Source organism: Siphateles boraxobius, unplaced genomic scaffold (genome assembly GCF_051911475.1).
Source record: "Siphateles boraxobius isolate OS27281-9 unplaced genomic scaffold, OSU_SipBor_1 25, whole genome shotgun sequence".
NCBI classification, from domain to species: domain Eukaryota; kingdom Metazoa; phylum Chordata; class Actinopteri; order Cypriniformes; family Leuciscidae; genus Siphateles; species Siphateles boraxobius.
Window position 1 is genome coordinate 37462375 of NW_027508866.1, and position 25126 is coordinate 37487500.

A 25126-nucleotide genomic window follows, 5' to 3' on the forward strand; every position below is an offset into this window, starting at 1 on the left:
GCTCATTTGTAAACGAAACAATGAATTTTCTCTTGAGTCAGGTGTTTGTGTTTGTATTTTCCGCTGATAAATGCTAATGGAGGGTTTTAGGTGTGATTCTGTGGGGTATAATGACACATATGAAGATTATCTGTCTGTCTTCTATTGTTATAAAGCAGGAGTTACTCTTGCTAAGCTATTGGCCCTCTGTGATCGTGCTCAATCATGTCGTGCTCCCTATTTAGGGGCCTTAATGGGCATCATCATGCACCCTAAACACAATCTCCTGAGCTGCCTATCTGGACCTGTTTTAGGGCATCGTACACTAGCATCTCTGTCTATGTAGGCAGCTCATTAGATGATTGTGTTATTATCACACTGATTATTTGCACAGCTGTGCAAAATCCACCTGTTTATTGGCAGATTCATTTATAACAATATTAGTAGGGCTGGGCATTGACACATTTCATTTTCAATTCACAAGCTTGCAATTCTGATCTTGATTCCTTATGGATTTATGTAAATTTTTCTTCAAGCAAAAAAACTTTTATATATATATATAATGCTGTAAACTATACAAGGATTGAACCTATTACCATATTATTACAGGTTAAAATAATGTTATAATAACTTTTTAATGCCATAATTTTAATTCCACTCCAATACATAAACATTTAAACGGTGGCCGTCTTAAACTTGATTTCATGAAGGATTTATTCAAACACATTTAATATTGAAGAACAGGTTGAGTAAAAATGTAATGAATTTAAAGTGCATATTCTAATCAAAATGCTCCTCTAGAGTTATTTTTCTAGTTGACTTAGTTTATGGTCATCGAATGGCTTTAAGTGACATTATTGTTCTCCAGCAGTTTTATTGACGTCTTTCCGCAGTTGAAACACTGATTGATGGATTGCATGAGACATGATTGATTTCATAAGTTGTTCTGTATCTTTCAATGTTCCAGGATTTGAAACCTGAGACTTTGTTTCATATCAAAACCGGATTGGATGACAGGAGTTACAAATAATGTTTAGTGAAGTTCTGTTCATTCATCGGTTGAAAATAGACTAAAAGATCAATCTTGTGATTTAAGAATCAATGTCAGTTCATCAAAACGAGAATCGAGAAATCAATATTTTCAACTCAGCCCTGCATATTAGTGTTTACCATCACTTATTGAATGTTGGCTGGTTCAGATTCAAATTCAGATTTGTTGGCACTTCTAGCATATTGCCGAAGTATTTATATTACAAGATCTGCACGATTACTCTTAATTTAATCATGATCGCGTTCATTTAGTTATTTCTGTTCCTCTCAATTATTTAACTCTTTCCCCGCCAGCGTTTTTTCTCCAAAGATTACAGCGTGTGTCAGCATCAGCAATGCTTCTATCGCTTGTTTTTGCTTCTTATTCTCTTATTCTTCTCTTTCAGAAGATGTGTAATAGCGCATCCAAAATTATATAAAAATTATCGGTTATCGGTATCTGCCAAAATGTTCATATCGGTGCATCTCCATTATCATTAATATTAGGAATTTTTCTGGAGTTTTAACTTTTGAGGGAAGCTTCTTAAGGTTTTACAGTTTTATAATGTAGAGAGATAACGTAAAAATAAACCTTGCAAACGAGTTGTTTTCTTTATTTGTGCTTGAGTTAAAGTGCAATAATTTTGATGAAATTTAAAAAGAACAATAATGGATAGGCCTACTTATTATTATTATTATTATTATTATGGGTAAATGAGAAAATGCGGGGAAGGTTGTGGAAATGAAAATACGTCCTAAATCATATTGCAGTGATGTTGCCGCTCCAGCGTATTGAGACGGTATTATAGTAAACCCTACTTCACAACCCAACCCGACAGTGTTTTAATAATCTCACTTTTGTTTATAGGACTCAGCAGGAGCATCATCATGTGTTCATGGCCATCCACAATCTGTGTTCTCTCATCTGACACGTTTTTCAGATATTTGACGCCGGCCAATTTGGCTACTAAATTTTTAAGTTACCGGCCATTCAGAACTTCTACTAGCCAAAGAAAAGAAAAAAGAAGAAGAAATAAACCAGATTAACTAAGTCACAGCTTGTAAAATTTGGATTTCATTCATTAATTTCTTATTCAAACAAAGTCCTGTCATCCAGCATCATCTCCTCTTTCATCCTTTTCACCATAAATGTGTTTCAGGAGGACAGATCAGTACAGGACAAACATCATCAAAAATTAGGATGCTGGAAAATAATGTATTTTCTGTTCACCAAATGCTTATTAATTTTCGCTATTGCTTCAGTGCAAATGAACATGCGCGTCGTTATTTGTTGCGTAGTGACGTGTGTGTGTGTGTGTGTGTGTGTGTTCAAGTAAGCCAGATATGAGCAGATTCTGCGCGATACGTTGTATTAATATATCATGATGACTCGAGTATTTCTGCTAAATCTGTGCAGATTTGTCTTACACGAACGTCCCAGAAAAGTGAGTAAATATAATAAGTAGCACGGCAGATTGGCTCGAGATCTGACAGCGTGACCCGCCAATGATGATTTTTACCCGCGTTTGTCGAGTGTTGATTTCATTCAAACCCTGTCTGTAATATATAGGCTAATGCAGGAGATGCAAAGAAATGCTGATCTGTGAATGAGCCTGGAGATGATGATTTTGAATAGAAACAAACATTGAATCCCTTCTTAACAGAAGCTCTGCTGGCCAGTGTTGGCTCAGTGTTGGCTCAGTGTTGGCTCAGTGTTGGCTAAGTGTTGGTTCAGTGTTGGCTCAGCGTTGGCTCAGCGTTGGCTCAGCGTTGGCTAAGTGTTGGCTCAGTGTTGGCTCAGTGTTGGCTCAGTGTTGGCTCAGTGTTGGCTCAGTGTTGGCTCAGTGTTGGCTCAGCGTTGGCTCAGCGTTGGCTCAGCGTTGGCTCAGTGTTGGCGCAGTGTTGGCTCAGTGTTGGCTCAGCGTTGGTTCAGTGTTGGCTCAGTGTTGGCTCAGTGTTGGCTCAGTGTTGGCTAAGTGTTGGTTCAGTGTTGGCTCAGTGTTGGCTCAGTGTTGGCTCAGCGTTGGCTCAGCGTTGGCTCAGTGTTGGCTCAGTGTTGGCTCAGTGTTGGCTAAGTGTTGGTTCAGTGTTGGCTCAGTGTTGGCTCAGCGTTGCCTCAGCGTTGGCTCAGCGTTGGCTCAGCGTTGGCTCAGCGTTGGCTCAGCGTTGGTTCAGTGTTGGCTCAGCGTTGCCTCAGCGTTGGCTCAGCGTTGGCTCAGTGTTGGCTCAGCGTTGGCTAAGTGTTGGTTCAGCGTTGGCTCAGCGTTGGCTCAGTGTTGGCTAAGTGTTGGCCCAGTGTTGGCTCAGCGTTGCCTCAGCGTTGGCTCAGCGTTGGCTCAGCGTTGGCTAAGTGTTGGTTCAGTGTTGGTTCAGTGTTGGCTCAGCGTTGGCTCAGCGTTGCCTCAGCGTTGGCTAAGTGTTGGTTCAGTGTTGGCTCAGCGTTGGCTCAGTGTTGGCTCAGCGTTGGCTCAGCGTTGACTCAGCGTTGACTCAGCGTTGACTCAGTGTTGGCTCAGCGTGACCTGGCGGTTGCTGCTAGTTTATAAGGGCCGTGTCAGCGGCAGAAGTTGACGATGGATGCAGAAATGTGAGCTATCTTCATGTTCCACCGCGGCACCTGAACTAACCCCGGAGGGTTTCCTAGGGTTGCATCAGGGTCCTCTGCGAGATCAAGTCGCGTCTCGCTTCCCTGTGGTCTTCATTACGGCCCGAGGAACACGTGCTGGTGGAGACCGGAGAGAGGCAGCATGGGATAGCGCTCCATCCAACCTGAAGAACTGATGAGATCCTGGAGTTACACACTGATTTCAGTGCGAGTCAAAGTTAGAGATGCACCGATATGAACATTTTGGCCGATACCGATAACCAATAATTCTTTATACTTGAAAGCCGAATAACCGATATATTGGCCAATAAATTTAAATCAAAATTTTTATATAATTTGTGAGAGCCTAATTACAAAAGTCTCATAATTAAAAGACACGTCCCAAACACACAATTATAATGATATTCTAATTATAATTTCATGTAGCTGATATAACACACTTGCGCTGCATATGTTGACCTTAACTGTATTTTCCTTTTTTCAAGTGATTTCAAACATATTTCAAGCAGTTCATAACCATCATGTTGAACAGTGCGCATTTGAAGAGTCTCAGCTGAAGGAAATAATACATTATCAGCTTTAATATATCGGAGAAATTTTCTTACCAGGCAGATAACGATAACATTAAAAATGAACATATATCGGTCGATACCGATATAGTGACCGATATATCGTGCATCCCTAGTTAAAGTTGGGGGATTGGAAAGATGTGTTGCATCTTCTCAACATCCAACTAATGAATTTTGAAATGAAATGAAATGTTATTCCAGGTGTTTCGGATTATTTTCTGTCGTTCAACCCCCCTCCCCCCCACACTATAGTCTGCTAATGCCAAACCAAGAGGACATGATGTCAGAAAGCCCCAGTTATCAGCTCGGCCAGGTGTGGAGTTGAAGCGGGGCCGTGCCGGGGCCGTGCCGGTGCCACCTGTCCACAGTATCCGGTTGCTTTCCAATCGCTTTAAGAGATACTGATTGAGTAAATAATTCATATCCATTTCATTTCAAGCTAAACCCATTGAGGTTCACGGCTCACGAGCGTGTGGGCGGATGCTGCTCGGGAAAAAAATATACAGGTTTTTTTTTAAATCAAGATTAATCAAGACTCAACTTTATTTAGCCCTATTATAGTGTGTGTGTGTTTTAATCTTAATCACCCCTGGCAATGCTAAATATACATCAGCTACTGACATCGCTTTGATTGTTACTGTATTCGGTACATTTCTGTTTCATGCTCAGTCGCTGCTGTTGAGTGGTTTTGTGTTTGTTTGGAATATAACGGTGGGTTTTTCCGTAGCCGATTCCAATATAAGTCTGGAGATTTTATTATTGTGCTGATCTGAATAATGGTTATATTGTCTTCTGAAGAGTTGTAGTTGTGTGAATGTGACACTATGCAGCCGTGTACAAATAGTGAAGTCCAGTTGTTCTTAATGACCCTACAAGTTCAATTAGCTAAGCCATCAAAAAAATGAGGGAAAAACAAAACACTAAACTTACTCATTTATCTGACACAATTATTTGGCAAAAAAAGGCAAACTACAGGCACAGGTTTTATTTCACAAAGCAATATTATACTATGGTTTTCTCTTGTTTTTGCATGCATTCATAATGTCTTTGTACAACATCCTGGCCAAAAAAATGGGGTTGCACAATTTCTTTCTTTCTTTATAAAGCACAATTTAATACAATAACAGCTGCCAAAAATTGCTGTACAAAGAACTTAAATATAATATTAATGGGTAACACTTTATTTTACAGTGTCCTTGTTATATGTTACATGTACTTACTGTAGTAATAACAGTAAATTATGCATAATTACATGCAACTAACCCTCAAACAAAATGTAACCCTATAGTAAGTACATGTAGTTAATTATTATTACTCAGTGCTTAAATATATAATTACACTGTAACAATGACACCTTAAAATAAAGTGTAACCTACTAATGATACATAAACCAAATGATACAACAATAGCATAAACACAAATTGAAGGTAAAACTTGCCTCGCACCTAATGGAGATTAAAAGCTCGGGATATGCATGTTTCATTGCGTTCTCATCACAAATAAAACAATACGTACGTTGGTCTTAAGGCACATTGACCCCTGACCCCTGACTCGTGGGGGAGAGGCAGCGCTGGGTCTTTGTTCCCGCAGCATCGAGTGAGCGTTTGCGCTGGGTTAAGTGGGCCACAGGGGAGCGTGTGAACGACGGAGGTGAAGTCAGCTGGGTGGGGGTGTTCAGACAGGTGCCTGTTTATACGCCACCACAGGGGTCAGGTGGGTTAGGCCACACGATACACAGAACGTTACACCGGACATCCAGTGCAGGAAATCTATAAAGCCAAACATTGACACTATAGACAACTTTATAGACACTATACACGATTATTAACATGATAAAAGTCTGAAGTGGAGAATATTCTAGTTGTCTGAAATGTTTTTTTGATGATGTTTTTGTTCTCGGCGGTCTGTAATTTACTGTGCAGAATACACAGTGAACTTGTCATTGTGAACCCTGTGTTTAATGCATTTACGGTCACTGTTTAGTTTGTGATGTTTGGGTTAGGATGAGGACATGTCACATGTTTCATAGATAGAAAGTGTGCTGAAATACTGAGTTTGACTGGACCAACTCATTACTTTTCATTTTAAGTTGATCTGTTTATTTCACTATGCTAATTAGGCAGTTGGTTAGTTGCATGTGAGCATTTGCATTTACCTTATTATTTATTTACTGTGCTAAGTAATCAAATTTTTTTTTTTGCATTTGATAAATATTTGAATTTACTGTGGTATTTATTTATTTATTACACTATGGTAATTACACTGTTGGTTAGTTGCATGTAATAATTTGCATTTACCGTAGTATTTATTTATTTATTCACTATCGGGGTTCGACATTAAGCCTTGTCGTTGTCACAGTTGTGTTCGGTTTAGTTTTTCATTGGACTTGTCATATCACCTGTGTTCAGTTAATCATCATCATCATCATCTATATCACCTGTGTTCTGTTAATCAGTGTCAACTGTGTGTGTATTTAAGTTCTCTGTTCAGTCCGTCTTTGTCCGATCTCTGTCGTGTGTGTGTGTGTGTGTGTGTGTGTGTGTGTGTGTGTGTGTGTGTGTGTGTGTGTGTGTGTGTGTGCCTGTTCTGCTGTCCTGTGTTTAATTACAAATACACCTTCGTTTTGGAAATATATCGTCGTCTGCCTTCCTGCAACCCACCGTGACAGTTGTGTGTTTGTCCTTTAGACAAGTAGATCAGTCATTCACTTGTCTGGAAAAAATAGGATTTTTTTATGTTGGAAATATCATTTATTCTGAAGCAATATTCTCATGTCAGCTTTGACATATTTAATCCTCTGGTGCTCTTCGTGTGGTGTTTTTTATTATTGTTTCAGTGAAATAAAAGTTTTTATTTAATATTTTGTATTTTTAGGGGATTTAATGCCATTAAATTATATTTATGCAGTAGTTATTCACTTTCTAAGCATACTGTAGAGCTGAAAATGAAATTTCCATCTTAAACTGAATTAAATCTTGAATACTTGAGAGCACAGGCTGAAGTTTTTCAAAGACACGGCAAATTGTTGCTGAAGTGAATGCATTTAAAAAAGTGAACTTATTTATTGTTTAACTTATTGATAATTTATTGTTAAGAAAACTGCACAAAAAGACTATTTTTGATAGATACTAAATCAAAGTGATTATTCTAAGTAAGCTGTGTTTCAAATTTGAGCTCAAAAAATGAGCTTTCAGTCAGATTTTGTTTGGCCGCAGTACCAAACGTGTCCACTAGACGAAATTCATATCCCATTCATTTCCAACCATTTTTGACCGTGAACAGAGCACAAGTGTGTCTATATTTTTCAGAACCATTAAGAATTATGTCTATGATTTCTATTTATTTTTTGCTCAAAAGGGGAATAAATGTATTATAACTACTGCATAAATATAATTTAGTACCATAAAATCCCCTAAAAATATCAAATACAAATAATTTTTTTTCTTTTTGTTTAGTTTTTTTGACCGACACTCTAGAGGATATAGGGGACAACATACAAGTCTGTTTAAGGAAGGATTGTGAGGGAAAAAATTCAATTAAGACTTAAATTCACCCAGTTTGGAGTTAATAAGTAATAGTCCTGCATCATGTTTAAAGGTGATGCTAATAAAACAACAGTTGATGGGGATCCACAACGTAAAAACGTTGTCTCTGAATAGTTTGTTGTGGATGAAGTCTGTTGACTCAGTGTGTGTGCACTGGAAATGTGGGTGATTATGTGCGAGTCAGGAATGCTGGGTAATCAGGCGTTAGGGCTGAGGGGGAGGTGAAGAGAACAACACCACCTGAACCCTTCAGGTAAATGAGGAGCGGAAGAAGCGGAGGTGCAGGAGACTCTGGGGAAAGATAATTAACCTGGAGAGACCTGATCATGGAAACATACGCTCCAGTGTTTACCTGCAGCGAGAACCAGACAAACGCACAGGTTTCCTCTCAGTACTGTAGTGCTGCAGAGAGAAACCTGCAGACACCATTAAATATTAACTTCATTTATTGCTTTGGGTACGGGCAGCGTTCTCCACTCATTGACCTGCTCAGAACACACAGATAACCTCATCACTGATGTGTGTTTGTGTAAGCAGAGGACTGGAAGTGACCCAGCTTGATCAAAAAAATAAATAAAACTATATCACTACTATAATAAATTATATCCCGGCTCTTCCAAGCTTTGTAATGGCATTAAATAGTGCCTGTGTTTTTTAAGCTCCAAAAAGCACATCCATCCATCAGAAAAGTAACCCATACGACTCCAGCGGGTTAATAAATGCCTTCTGAAGCGAAGCCATGGGTTTTTGTGCGGTTGTTCAGGAGAGAGTCGAGTTCTAGCGGTAGGGTGACCTCTGACCCCATCCTCTTCTCTTATCAAAATACTCAGACATTTTTCTTTAAAACTTCTCTTTTTGAGGGCCGTCCACACCAACGAACGATAACTATATTTGTGTCCACACCAACAAACGATAACTATATTTGCGTCCACACCAACGAACGATAACTATATTTGCGTCCACACCAACGAACGATAACTATATTTGTGTCCACACCAACAAACGATAACTATATTTGCGTCCACACCAACGAACGATAACTATATTTGCGTCCACACCAACGAACGATAACTATATTTGCGTCCACACCAACGAACGATAACTATATTTGCGTCCACACCAACGAACGATAACTATATTTGCGTCCACACCAACGAACGATAACTATATTTGCGTCCACACCAACAAACGATAACTATATTTGCGTCCACACCAACGAACGATAACTATATTTGCGTCCACACCAACGAACGATAACTATATTTGCGTCCACACCAACAAACGATAACTATATTTGTGTCCACACCAACAAACGATCACTATATTTGTGTCCACACCAACAAACGATAACTATATTTGCGTCCACACCAACAAACGATAACTATATTTGCGTCCACACCAACAAACGATAACTATATTTGCGTCCACACCAACGAACGATAACTATATTTGCGTCCACACCAACGAACGATAACTATATTTGCGTCCACACCAACAAACGATAACTATATTTGCGTCCACACCAACAAACGATAACTATATTTGCGTCCACACCAACAAACGATAACTATATTTGCGTCCACACCAACGAACGATAACTATATTTGCGTTCACACCAACGAACGATAACTATATTTGCGTCCACACCAACGAACGATAACTATATTTGCGTTCACACCAACGAACGATAACTATATTTGCGTTCACACCAACAAACGATAACTATATTTGCGCCCACACCAACGAACGATAACTATATTTGCGTCCACACCAACAAACGATAACTATATTTGCGTCCACACCAACGAACGATAACTATATTTGCGTCCACACCAACAAACGATAACTATATTTGCGTCCACACCAACGAACGATAACTATATTTGCGTCCACACCAACAAACGATAACTATATTTGCGTCCACACCAACGAACGATAACTATATTTGCGTTCACACCAACGAACAATAATTATATTTGAGTTCACACCAACGAACGATAACTATATTTGCGTCCACACCAACAAACGATAACTATCTTTGCGTCCACACCAACGAACGATAACTATATTTGCGTCCACACCAACAAACGATAACTATATTTGCGTCCACACCAACGAACAATAATTATATTTGAGTTCACACCAACGAACGATAACTATATTTGCGTCCACACCAACAAACGATAACTATCTTTGCGTCCACACCAACGAACGTTAACTATATTTGCGTTCACACCAACGAACGATAACTATATTTGCGTCCACATCAAAGAACGTTAACTATATTTGCGTCCACACCAACAAACGATAACTATATTTGCGTCCACATCAACGAACAATAACTATATTTGCGTCCACACCAACGAACGATAACTATATTTGCGTCCACACCAACAAACGATAACTATATTTGCGTCCACACCAACGAACGTTAACTATATTTGCGTCCACACCAACAAACGTTAACTATATTTGCGTCCACACCAACAAACGTTAACTATATTTGCGTTCACACCAACGAACGATAACTATATTTGCGTCCACACCAAAGAACGATAACTATATTTGCGTCCACACCAACAAACGATAACTATATTTGCATCCACATCAACGAACAATAACTATATTTGCGTCCACACCAACGAACGATAACTATATTTGCGTCCACACCAACAAACGTTAACTATATTTGGGTCCACATCAACAAACGATAACTATATTTGTGTTCACCAACGAACGTTAACTATATTTGCGTCCACACCAACAAACGATAACTATATTTGCGTCCACATCAACAAACGATAACTATATTTGCGTTCAGACCAATGAACAATAACTATTTTTGCGTCCGCACCAACGAACGATAACTATATTTGTGTTCACCAACGAACGTTAACTATATTTGCGTCCACGCCAACAAACGATAACTATATTTGCGTCCACATCAACAGACGATAACTATATTTGCGTTCAGACCAATGAACAATAACTATATTTGCATCCACACCAACGAACGACAACTATATTTGTGTTCAGACTAACGAACGATAACTATATTTGCGTCCACACCAACGAACGATAACTATATTTGCGTACACACCAACAAACGATAACTATATTTGCGTCCACACCAACGAACGTTCACTATATTTGCGTCCACACCAACAAACGTTAACTATATTTATGTCCACAACAAAGAACGATAACTATATTTGCGTTCACCAACGAACGTTAACTATATTTGCGTCCACACCAACAAACGATAACTATATTTGCGTCCACACCAACAAACGTTAACTATATTTGCGTTCACACCAACGAACGAGAACTATATTTGCGTTCACACCAACAAACGATAACTATATTTGCGTCCACACCAACGAACGATGACTATATTTGCGTTCACACCAACGAACGATAACTATATTTGCGTCCACACCAACAAACGATAACTATATTTGCGTCCACACCAACGAACGTTAAGTATATTTGCGTTCACACCAACGAACGATAACTATATTTGCGTCCACACCAAAGAACGCTAACTATATTTGCGTTCACCAACGAACGTTAACTATATTTGCGTCCACACTAACAAACGATAACTATTTTTGCGTCCAAATCAACGAACAAAAACTATATTTGCGTCCACACCAACGAACGATAACTATATTTGCGTCCACACCAACAAACGATAACTATATTTGTGTTCACCAACGAACGTTAACTATATTTGCGTCCACACCAACAAACGATAACTATATTTGCGTCCACATCAACGGACGATAACTATACTTGCGTCCACACCAACAAACGATAACTATATTTGTGTTCACCAACGAACGTTAACTATATTTGCGTCCACACCAACAAACGATAACTATATTTGCGTCCACACCAACAAACGATAACTATATTTGCATCCACACCAACGAACGACAAATATATTTGTGTTCACACTAACGAACGATAACTATATTTGCGTCCACACCAACGAACGATAACTATATTTGCGTCCACACCAACAAACGATAACTATATTTGCGTCCACACCAACGAACGTTCACTATATTTGCGTCCACACCAACAAACGTTAACTATATTTATGTCCACACCAAAGAACGATAACTATATTTGCGTTCACCAACGAACGTTAACTATATTTGCGTCCACACCAACGAACGATAACTATATTTGCGTCCACACCAACGAACGATAACTATATTTGCGTCCACACCAACAAACGTTAACTATATTTGCGTTCACACCAACGAACGAGAACTATATTTGCGTTCACACCAACAAACGATAACTATATTTGCGTCCACACCAACGAACGATAACTATATTTGCGTTCACACCAACGAACGATAACTATATTTGCGTCCACACCAACAAACGATAACTATATTTGCGTCCACACCAACGAACGTTAACTATATTTGCGTTTACACCAACGAACGATAACTATATTTGCGTCCACACCAAAGAACGATAACTATATTTGCGTCCACACCAACAAACGATAACTATATTTGCGTCCAAATCAACGAACAACAACTATATTTGCGTCCACACCAACGAACGATAACTATATTTGCGTCCACACCAACAAACGATAACTATATTTGCGTCCACACCAACGAACGTTAACTATATTTGCGTCCACACCAACAAACGTTAACTATATTTGCGTTCACACCAACGAACGATAACTATATTTGCGTCCACACCAACGAACGATAACTATATTTGCATTCACCAACGAACGTTAACTATATTTGCGTCCACACCAACAAACGATAACTATATTTGCGTCCACATCAACGAACAATAACTATATTTGCGTCCACACCAACGAACGATAACTATATTTGCGTCCACACCAACAAACGTTAACTATATTTGGGTTCACACCAATGAATGATAACTATATTTGCGTCCACACCAACAAACGATAACTATATTTGCGTCCACACCAACAAACGTTAACTATATTTGGGTTCACACCAATGAATGATAACTATATTTGCGTCCACACCAACGAACGATAACTATATTTGCGTCCACACCAACGAACGATAACTATATTTGCGTCCACACCAACGAACGATAACTATATTTGCGTTCAGACCAATGAACAATAACTATATTTGCATCCACACCAACGAACGATAACTATATTTGCGTCCACACCAACGAACGATAACTATATTTGCGTCCACACCAACGAACGATAACTATATTTGCGTTCAGACCAATGAACAATAACTATATTTGCATCCACACCAATGAATGATAACTATATTTGCGTCCACACCAACAAACGATAACTATATTTGCGTCCACACCAACAAACATTAACTATATTTGGGTTCACACCAATGAATGATAACTATATTTGCGTCCACACCAACGAACGATAACTATATTTGCGTCCACACCAACGAACGATAACTATATTTGCGTCCACACCAACAAACGTTAACTATATTTGGGTTCACACCAATGAATGATAACTATATTTGCGTCCACACCAACGAACGATAACTGTATTTGCGTCCACACCAACGAACGATAACTATATTTGCGTCCACACCAACTAATGATAACTATATTTGCGTCCACACCAACAAACGATAACTATATTTGCGTCCACACCAACAAGCGATAACTATATTTGCGTCCACACCAACTAATGATAACTATAGTTGCGTCCACACCAACAAACGATAACTATATTTGCGTCCACACCAACAAACGATAACTATATTTGCGTCCACACCAACAAACGTTAACTATATTTGGGTTCACACCAATGAATGATAACTATATTTGCGTCCACACCAACGAACGATAACTATATTTGTGTCCACACCAACGAACGATAACTATATTTGTGTTCACCAACGAACGTTAACTATATTTGCGTCCACACCAACAAACGATAACTATATTTGCGTCCACATCAACAAACGATAACTATATTTGCGTCCACACCAAAGAACGATAACTATATTTGCGTCCGCACCAACGAACGATAACTATATTTGTGTTCACCAACGAACGTTAACCATATTTGCGTCCACACCAACAAACGATAACTATATTTGCGTCCACATCAACAAACGATAACTATATTTGCATCCACACCAAAGAACGATAACTATATTTGCGTCCACACCAACGAACGATAACTATATTTGTGTTCACCAACGAACGTTAACTATATTTGCGTCCACACCAACAAACGATAACTATATTTGCGTCCACATCAACAAACGATAACTATATTTGCGTTCACACCAATGAACAATAACTATATTTGCGTCCGCACCAACGAACGATAACTATATTTGTGTTCACCAACGAACGTTAACTATATTTGCGTCCACACCAACAAACGATAACTATATTTGCGTCCACATCAACGGACGATAACTATATTTGCGTCCACACCAAAGAACGATAACTATATTTGCATCCACACCAACAAACGATAACTATATTTGCGTTCAGACCAATGAACAATAACTATATTTGCATCCACACCAACGAACGATAACTATATTTGTGTTCACACCAACGAACGATAACTATATTTGCGTCCACACCAACGAACGATAACTATATTTGCGTCCACACCAACAAACGATAACTATATTTGCGTCCACACCAACGAACGTTCACTATATTTGCGTCCACACCAACAAACGTTAACTATATTTGCGTCCACACCAAAGAACGATAACTATATTTGCGTTCACCAACGAACGTTAAATATATTTGCGTCCACACCAACAAACGATAACTATATTTGCGTCCACACCAACGAACGATTACTATATTTGCGTCCACACCAACAAACGTTAACTACATTTGCGTTCACACCAACGAACGATAACTATATTTGCGTCCACACCAACAAACGTTAACTATATTTGCGTTCACACCAACGAACGATAACTATATTTGCTTTCACCAACGAACGTTAACTATATTTGCGTCCACACCAACAAACGTTAACTATATTTGCGTTCACACCAACGAACGATAACTATATTTGCGTTCACCAACGAACGTTAACTATATTTGCGTCCACACCAACGAACTTTAACTATATTTGCGTCCACACCAACAAATGTTAACTATATTTGCGTCCACACCAAAGAACGATAACTATATTTGCGTTCACCAACGAACGTTAACTATATTTGCGTCCACACCAACAAACGATAACTATATTTGCTTCCACACCAACAAACGTTAACTATATTTGCGTCCACACCAAAGAACGATAACTATATTTGCGTTCACCAACGAACGTTAACTATATTTGCGTCCACACCAACAAACGTTAACTATATTTGCGTTCACACCAACGAACGATAACTTTATTTGCGTTCACCAACGAACGATAACTATATTTGCGTCCACACCAACAAACCATAACTATATTTGCGTCCACACCAACGAACTTTAACTATATTTGCGTCCACACCAACAAACGTCTCGGTTTATGACTATAACCCTTGTTCCCTGAGAAGGGAACGAGACACTGCGTCGTAAGATCGACACTTTGGGGACGCTCCCTAAGCGTGCGCCTCTGAAGTAAGAATGAAACTAATCCAATCCTGATTGGTGTTGCGTCGTGACGTAACATGTGACGGCATAACCGGATGCATAAAAGTGACGCTGACACAAACACATATCAGCTCCGCGATGAAGCAAGACGCTCTCAGGCCTCGAGGGGCGTGGCAGGACGACGCAGTGTCTCGTTCCCTTCTCAGGGAACAAGGGTTATAGTCATAACCCGAGACGTTCCCTTTCGAGGGAACTCGAACTGCGTCGTAAGATCGACACTTTGGGGAACGAATGCCCACTAGGCCACGCACCGAAGACAGGCCTGCCCCGGAGTGAAACTGATTCAGGCACTCAGCTAGGACGAGAGCACATGTGTGCCAGGCGTACTAGGGAGGTGCAGACTATAGAACCTAACAAAAGTGTATGGGGTAGCCCAACCGGCTGCCTCACAGATCTCCTTGATGGGAACACCCGAAAGGAGGGCCCTAGAGGACGCCATGCCTCTAGTAGAATGAGCCCTAACTGCCAAAGGTGAAGGCAAATTGTGCACCTTGTAGGCCTACTTATGGTTTGTATAGCCGGGAGCCCCTAATAGGTGATCCAAAACACACTACAGTAGGTCCGACCTCCTCCAAGAAGAGGACCTCTCAAGGTAATACTCGGAACTCTGACTGGCAGAGCAAGGAACCTCTCCTTTTCTGCCGACACATGAGGTGGAGGATGAAATACTTGCAGGACCATGGACCTAGCCATGATAAATTGCACTTAAGGCACATAGCTGGGTCTCGGATGCAGGATGGCCTTAACTCCGCCGGGGGCACACCCCAAGCAAGCTGGCGATAATGCCAGGGCTTGGAGATCTCCCAGTCTCTTTAAAGAAATAGCTAAGAGAAAGGCTATCTTGAACGTGAGGTCCTAGGCGAAGCCGACTGGAGGTATTCGAAGGGAGCCAGGGATAGCCCTTCGAGAACCACCGCCAGGTCCCAGGAAGGAATCCTGGACCTGACTGTCGGTCTCATCCTCCAATACCATGGAGATATAGTATGACCAGTTGGTGCCTCCCCAAAGGCCCAACATTTAGTGGTGCATGGAACGCCGCAATGGCAGCCACGTACACCCTACGTGTGGATGGGGAGAGATTCGCAGAGAAACGATCTTGAAGAAACTCCAGAACTGAAGCCATTGGGCAGTTAACTGGGCCTAACTCAAGTTCTCTACACCAAGTAGAAACATATTCCACTTGACGCCATATAATCTCCTAGTAGACGGAGCCCTGGAGATAAGTATGGTTTCGACCACCCCAGATGATAGACCAGAATCTAGGTACTGAGCCCCCTCAGAGGCCAGACCCACAATTTCCACAGCTCTGGATGAGGATGGAATATAGTGCCCTCCGCCTGAGACAACAGACCCCTCCTCAGAGGAATCTGCCATGGCGGAGCTATCAGGAGTGAAATTAAGTCTGAAAACCATACTCGGGCCGGCCAAAACAGGGCTATCAGAAGAAGACTGATGCCCTCCTGACGGACCCTCTCCATTACTCCCGGGAGCAGAGTGATCAGGGGAAAAAGCGTACAGGCGAAGCCTTGGCCAGGCCTGTACCATGGCATCCAACCCCAGCGGGGCTGGATGAGTGAGGGAGAACACCAAAGTGGACAGTGGGAAGGACGTCCCTCGAGACGCAAACCGATCCACTTCCTCTGGTCCAAACCTCTGCCATATGAACTCCACCACCTCTGGATGGAGTCTCCATTCCCCGGGCCTCAGCCCCTGCCTCGACAGGATGTCTGCTCCCTGATTCAGAACCCCCGGGACATATATTGCTCTGATAGATAATATTTTCCCTTGGGACCATAAAAAGATCTGATGCGCCAATCTGAATAGAGGGCGCGATCTGAGTGTCCTTTGTCGGTTTAGACAAGCTACCACTGAGACATGGTAACCTTTGATGTCTGTGAGGAAGCTCCTCAGAGCCCTGAACACAGCCAACATCTCTAGGCAATTTATATGCCAAGAATGATGATGGTCCTGCCACAGACCCCTGGCAAAGCGGCCGTCCGAGACCGCGCCCCAGCCAGCGAGGGAAGCGTCTGTCGAAACAGTTTCCCGGCGACATGACGCCCCTAACACTGGCCCTTGGGACAAGAACCAAGGTTTCTTCCATATTAATAGGGAACGAAGGCATCTGCGCGTAACCTTTATTATACGGAACGGATTCCCCTTGGGGAAAAAACCCTTGGCTTTGAGCCACCACTGAAGGGGCCTCATGTGAAACAGGCCTAAAAGAATTATGTTGGATGCCGCTGTTATGAGGCCCAGCAGTCTTTGAAATTGCTTACAGTGATGGCCTGGCCTAGCTTTATCCCGGACACCATGGCCAGGATGGATTCGATACGAGCGGGAGACATACGTGCCCGCATTGTAACCGAATTCTATACCACGCCCAGAAGAGTAGTCTTCTGAGCTGGGTCCAACACATTTTTCTTAGTGTTGAGCCTCAACCCCCGGTTCTGAATGTGGCCAAGGACGACATCTCGATGCCGAACTGCCATTCCTCGAGACTGGGCCAATAAGAGGTTTTCGTGACCATAACTGATGCTCGTTTTTTTTTTTTTTTTTTTTTTTTTTTTTGAGGAAAAACGACGCAGAGTGCGTTCGCTGGAAAATGATGCGGCCCGAAGCGTCATAGACGGCGGGCAATACACATCGTTTCCGGGCCCCGCTGCAAGAACCACATCGGTTGCCCTGCAACTGAGTGGACAGCCCCAACTTTTAGATCTACCATGCCAAACCAGTCCTCGGATCTGATTTGGTTTCCGATAATGGAAATTGTAAGCATTTTGAACCTGGATCTCCTCAAAGAACAAGTCAATAGCCTTAGATCTAAAATTGGCCTCAGTCCACCATCCTTCTTTGGAACTATAAAGTACCGGCTGTAAAACCCGGACTCCCTGTCTGGTAGGGGAACACATTCTATGGCCCCTTAATTCCAGTAGAGTCTGTACCTCTTGTTCCATAACCCGATTCTGTTCTGGAACCACTGCAGTCGGTACCACCCCAGCAAACAAGGGAGATCGGTGACCGAACTGCAATCTGTACCCATTATAATATTTTATAATATACAGGACCCATATAGATATATTCGGAAGGCATTGCCATTCTTCTACAAAATCTACTAAGGGAACCAGCCCCTCGAGACTGGCCTCGGGTATTTTTCGAGCACTATTCTCGACTTCCTGAAGCGGAGGACCGGCAGAAAAAAAGTCGATACAGATTTTGTGACCATAGTCGGTGCCCTGTTGCAAGCTTTTGGGGTGAACGCCAAGGTGTGCGTTCGCTGGAAATCGATGTGGCCCGAAGCGTCAAAGACAGCGGGACAACATCTTCTTCCCCGAGGGCACCTGCTGCTAGAACAACCTCGATTGTTCCACAGCGGGGGGGCAGCCCTCAGAGGTCCTACACTACCATTAGGACCTCTTTCCCGAAGCCGCCTTCGCCTGAAGGACGGCCCTCAGGTCACCCTTCAGGCTGGAGGACTTCGGTTGAGAGTGCTTGCTCTGTTGCCAAACTCCCGCAGGAGGGGCTCTAGAGGCAACACTCTCTTTTTTTTTTTTTTTTGCTTCCTGAAACCTGTCAACGACTGTAGTGACAGCGTTGGAAAACAGGCCAGAAGGAGATAGCGGAGCGCCAACAGGAAATATTTTCCTCACTTAGATCTTTAAGAAGATCGGCCTGGTACGCCTGCAAAATCGTCATAGAGTGCAGGCACGCACCAGCCTGACCTTTCCTTTTCTAAATATTTTACCAAAGGAACCAGGCTCTCGAGCCTGGCTTCGGGTATTAATCGGGATTCGTTCTCGACCCCCTGAAGCGGGTTTCCGGCAGGGCTGGACCGAAAACGATTCTCGATTGGCGAACGCGAATGCTGCCTGGCCGCAAGCCTGTGGGGCGGACAGTGCAGCCTGCGTTCGCTGGAAACCGATGTGTCTCGAAACGTTTTTAACGGCGAAAGAGCAACATCGATTCCCTGCACCATATAAGCCCAGCCAACCAGTGCAGAGGTGTCCCTGCACGGTTTGTTGGGCAGCGCCGGGGCTTAAAGCGAAGATGCCGGATCAGGAGAAAGATAGCTCGCTAAAGGTTCCTCCATCTGCGGCATCTTGCCATAACCCGACTCTCTCGCACCCACCACATTCGAATAAACATAATGAATGTGGTGAGATACGTAAAAAGTGGGGTTTTTCCCAGGATCTACACATAAATAAAAATTTTATAAAGATCTGGGAAAAACAGTAAGCCCCGCCTCTGAGGTTGTGAACGGTGCAGCAGGAATCTCTCGTCTAGTTCATTTTGACAGGGATCATCCTGCTTATTTTGTGGCCAGCTGATATATTTTATATATATATATTTATTTATTTATTTAGTCTGGCCACAGCACGCATCACAACCTCCACGAGCTCTACATAAGCAGAAACATAAGCCGGCGAGTGTGACTCATGTTGCTCGTTCCCGATGCTGAGCACATCTACTTCCTTATAAACAGATAGCTCGAGCACCGGGCACTCGTCACGGGCAGAAGAAGCCGCATCGCGGGCTTCTGCGTCGTGAACGAGTGTCATAGAATCTGCGGATGATGAACGAAAAGGTGCCTCAGCAGTCTCGTTCTCATCCGCGAGATCCTTCTGCGATCTCCACGATCTAAGCCGTCGCGCCGCCTCAACGGACGCGGGACCCGAATCGCGGGGATCGCGAGCCTGGCCATCATCAGGAAATAATATAACCAAGCGGGAGCGCAGCACTCTAATAGGAAGTGCTTCACAGTGTTCACAGGCAGCCCTCTCGAGAGCTGACTGTGAGTGCTGCGCCCCTAAACAATACACACACACACAGCTGATGCGTGTCCCCACCCGTGGCACATATATATATATAATCTTGGGCAGGGGTGCACACACTTAGTGTATTGTTCACTCGCCATATATATAGAGCTTTGCACAGACAAACAACACCAAATAAGACAGACAGTTTCACAGAGAGCGCTTGCTGAAAAGCGAAAGCTGATATGTGTTTGTGTCAGCGTCACTTTTATGCATCCGGTTATGCCGTCACATGTTACGTCACGACGCAACACCAATCAGGATTGGATTAGTTTCATTCTTACTTCAGAGGCGCACGCTTAGGGAGCGTCCCCAAAGTGTCGATCTTACGACGCAGTTCGAGTTCCCTCAAAAGGGAACGATAATTATATTTGCGTCCACACCAACAAACGATAACTATATTTGCGTTCACCAACGAACGTTAACTATATTTGTGTCCACACCAACGAACTCTAACTATATTTGCGTCCACACCAACGAACGATAACTATATTTGCGTCCACACCAAAGAACGATAACTATATTTGCGTTCACCAACGAACGTTAACTATATTTGCGTCCACACCAAAGAACGATAACTATATTTGCGTCCACACCAACGAACGTTAACTATATTTGCGTCCACACCAAAGAACGATAACTATATTTGCGTTCACCAACGAACGTTAACTATATTTGCGTCCACACCAAAGAACGATAACTATATTTGCGTCCACACCAACGAACTTTAACTATATTTGCGTCCACACCAACGAACGATAAGTATATTTGCGTCCACATCATTTATATATCAATCTCAAGCAATCCCCCTCATGACATTATGCCATTGAGTGTTAAAACGCGAAAGGCGAAGCTTGAATTAACGGGTATGTCCCTCTTTGGCTAATGTACTTTCAAGATGGAGGGGCAACATGGCGACCGACATTAGAACCCCTTACCCGTATGTATTTTCAATGGCATATTATACGCTCACGAGAATACTTTATTACTTGAACGAAGTAAATATACATTAATGAGCACATGTATTTTTGAAAGAACTAAGTGTTTTTAGCTAAGAATAAACTAAAAAAGTTACACAGTGTAGCTTTAAAAACATTCAAACTCCTTTTGTGGCCCATAATCGAGAGAAGGGCATACGGCATTATTACAACACCAGGGTGAGTAAATGCAAGTTAATTTTGAATTATCCCATGAACTAAACCAAACTGAAATTTTAAGCTGAAGCACTAGGCTATAACTATTAACTGGAATTAAATAAAAACTGAAACCGAAATTAAAATAAATTAAACCTAAATAGCAATATTTAAAAAAGACAGAAAATTAATAAAATGACAAAAGCACAAAACGGAATGAGTAAAAATGAAACTAAATTAACATAACTAAAAATATATATAAAGGTACTTCAAAATATTAAACTAAAATGACTCTGCTGCGTCACAGTGTTAACTAAAACAAAAACCATTAAAACATTTGTTAATTTAAATAACTGAAAAACAATTTTTTTTAACTAAAAATGAGCTCAAATCAAATTAATGTAGTTTATGTACTAAAATAAATGGAAACTATAGACATGAATACAAAAATAACATTAATCATGGAAACAAATAGTAGGTGTCAGATTTACTGACAGCTAGCGTCAGCGCAAACCCTCTTTTGGAGTTAAAAAACTACTAAAGACAGGGAATTCCGGATTCACTAAAGACAGGGAAATATGAGCGCTGGAAAGGCATGGATAGGCTTATATTTGCGGCTGATATTATTGCATATGCATTTGTAGGAGTTTCCCTTTCAGACGCAGGATTTATGGGAGGAGAGTCTTTAAATGAATCATATAAGGTGATTTACTATAGTTAGCGCTTGTCAATTTACTGGTGTTTGCACCATTATTTAACGCCTCGAACAAACACGTCTTCTAACTAATCTACCTGGTAGATTGCATTGGTCATTATGGAGATGATCTGACTGCGTTTGTGTTCATTCATCTGCGTGTCGTCAGTAGATCAGAAGCAGAACTTTCCAATCCCATCAGCCCTGTTCTGGAATTGCCCTCTCACGCTAATTTGCCCTGTTTTGTAAAAACTTGAAATAAATTTTTAAAAAAATAAAATAAAACATAGAAAGCTATACTGTTCTGCAGTGTGTGAATGGTGTTGTTTCGGAGAGTGTTAATGATGATTGTGTCCCTCAGGCGCCATGCAGACCCCCGAGGCCGGCGCTGACTCCTCGTCCAACACACTCCAGACCAGCGTACCTGTGCAGCCTGCAGTCAGCGGCCAGCAGGGGGCGCCTCAGCAGGTGACACGCTCACACACACACACACACACACCTTACACTCCAGACCAGCGTACCTGTGCAGCCTGCAGTCAGCGGCCAGCAGGGGGCGCCTCAGCAGGTGACACGCTCACACACACACACACACACACACACCTTACACTCCAGACCAGCGTACCTGTGCAGCCTGCAGTCAGCGGCCAGCAGGGGGCGCCTCAGCAGGTGACACGCTCACACACACACACACACACACACACACACACACACACACACACACACACACACTCCAGACCAGCGTACCTGTGCAGCCTACAGTCAGCGGCCAGCAGGGGGCGCCTCAGCAGGTGACACGCTCACACACACACACACACACACACACACACACACACACACTCCAGACCAGCGTACCTGTGCAGTCAGCGGCCAGCAGGGGGCGCCTCAGCAGGTGACACGCTCACACACACACACACACACACACACACACACACACACACACTCCAGACCAGCGTACCTGTGCAGCCTACAGTCAGCGGCCAGCAGGGGGCGCCTCAGCAGGTGACACGCTCACACACACACACACACACACACACACACACACACACACTCCAGACCAGCGTACCTGTGCAGTCAGCGGCCAGCAGGGGGCGCCTCAGCAGGTGACACGCTCACACACACACACACACACACAAACACACACACCTTACACTCCAGACCAGCGTACCTGTGAAGCCTGCAGTCAGCGGCCAGCAGGGGGCGCCTCAGCAGGTGACACGCTCACACACACACACACACAAACACACACACCTTACACTCCAGACCAGCGTACCTGTGCAGCCTGCAGTCAGCGGCCAGCAGGGGGCGCCTCAGCAGGTGACACGCTCACACACACACACACACACACACAAACACACACACCTTACACTCCAGACCAGCGTACCTGTGCAGCCTGCAGTCAGCGGCCAGCAGGGGGCGCCTCAGCAGGTGACACGCTCACACACACACACACACACACACAAACACACACACCTTACACTCCAGACCAGCGTACCTGTGCAGCCTGCAGTCAGCGGCCAGCAGGGGGCGCCTCAGCAGGTGACACGCTCACACACACACACACACACACACACACACACAAACACCTTACACTCCAGACCAGCGTACCTGTGCAGCCTGCAGTCAGCGGCCAGCAGGGGGCGCCTCAGCAGGTGATATACACACACACACACACACACCTTACACTCCAGACCAGCGTACCTGTGCAGCCTGCAGTCAGCGGCCAGCAGGGGGCGCCTCAGCAGGTGACACGCTCACACACACACACACACACACACACACAAACACACACACCTTACACTCCAGACCAGCGTACCTGTGCAGCCTGCAGTCAGCGGCCAGCAGGGGGCGCCTCAGCAGGTGACACGCTCACACACACACACACACACACACACACACACCTTACACTCCAGACCAGCGTACCTGTGCAGCCTGCAGTCAGCGGCCAGCAGGGGGCGCCTCAGCAGGTGACACGCTCACACACACACACACACACACACACACACACACCTTACACTCCAGACCAGCGTACCTGTGCAGCCTACAGTCAGCGGCCAGCAGGGGGCGCCTCAGCAGGTGACACGCTCACACACACACACACACACACACACACACACACACACACACACACACACACACACACACACACACACACTGTATAGTAGTAAGAAGTGGTTTCAAAAGCAAATATGGTTACACTATTTCGATAGTCCACTTTATAGAATGATAGACATTCTAATAACTGTAACTTTGTAACTACCACATGAACTCATTAATTTGCAACTACACATTCTCAACTAACTTGTTAGAGTATTATTTGACTGTTCAATTCTTGTATGAGTTTGACTTTTTTTAATGATTCATTTCATTTAAATCAGTCTAACGAATGACTCGCTTGGCTAAATTCTATTAGAAAATAAAAATGCATTTTTTTTGTCAGCTATTCTTCTGACAGTTTATGGACTCTTTCACGACTGTGGCATGTTTCAACAGTTAATAACATTGTAAGACTAGTAATGTTTTTAAGATTTTATGTACATTTATAGGGTCAGGGGTTTGGGTTTTTGTGTTCTTATACATTAAGATGCAGCAAACTCTTGCTTCTAATAATGCTGAGATCAAACTTGACATCTTTCTTCTGACTATCGTAATCGATGTCCATATTTTCCTCTTTTGGAAAGTCATAGAAATGCTATAATGTATTTTTTTTCCCTTTTGCACTATAACATTTTCTCTAACAACTTCTGCTTCTGCGACGCATGGATGTGAAAGGGTCCATGACTGAGCTGCTACTGAACACACTTATTTCTGTATTCCTGAGTGTTTATTGATGGTGTGTTTCAGGCGCAGACTGTTCAACAGGTCCAGCATGTGTATCAAGCACAGGTGCAGTACGTCCAGGAGGAAAACAACAGCGTTTACACCAACGGAACCATGTGAGTGTTTCATCTCACACAAACGTTCTCCCATAGCATTTTCAACATGTGCTTTAAAGGGATAGTGCACCTAAATATCTAAATTCTGTCATAATTTACTCGCCCTCATGTCATTCAAAACCTGTATGCACTTCTTTCTTCTGTAAATCACAAAAGATGATATTTCAAAAAAAGTGTTTCA

The 25126-nt window shown here is 42.6% G+C and overlaps 1 protein-coding gene across 2 annotated transcripts in view; it reads left to right on the top strand.

Moving 5' to 3' along the window:
* The window catches only part of rfx3 (regulatory factor X, 3 (influences HLA class II expression)), a 76228-nt gene that overhangs the window by 700 nt on the left and 50402 nt on the right, over positions 1 to 25126 (top strand). For both annotated transcript variants that reach the window (XM_077243802.1, XM_077243803.1), the window contains exons 2-3: positions 22374 to 22480; positions 24854 to 24945. In XM_077243802.1, coding sequence (XP_077099917.1) covers positions 22379 to 22480; positions 24854 to 24945 — 194 coding nt within the window. In that variant the 5' untranslated portion in view covers positions 22374 to 22378. The remainder of the gene's footprint in view (positions 1 to 22373; positions 22481 to 24853; positions 24946 to 25126) is intronic.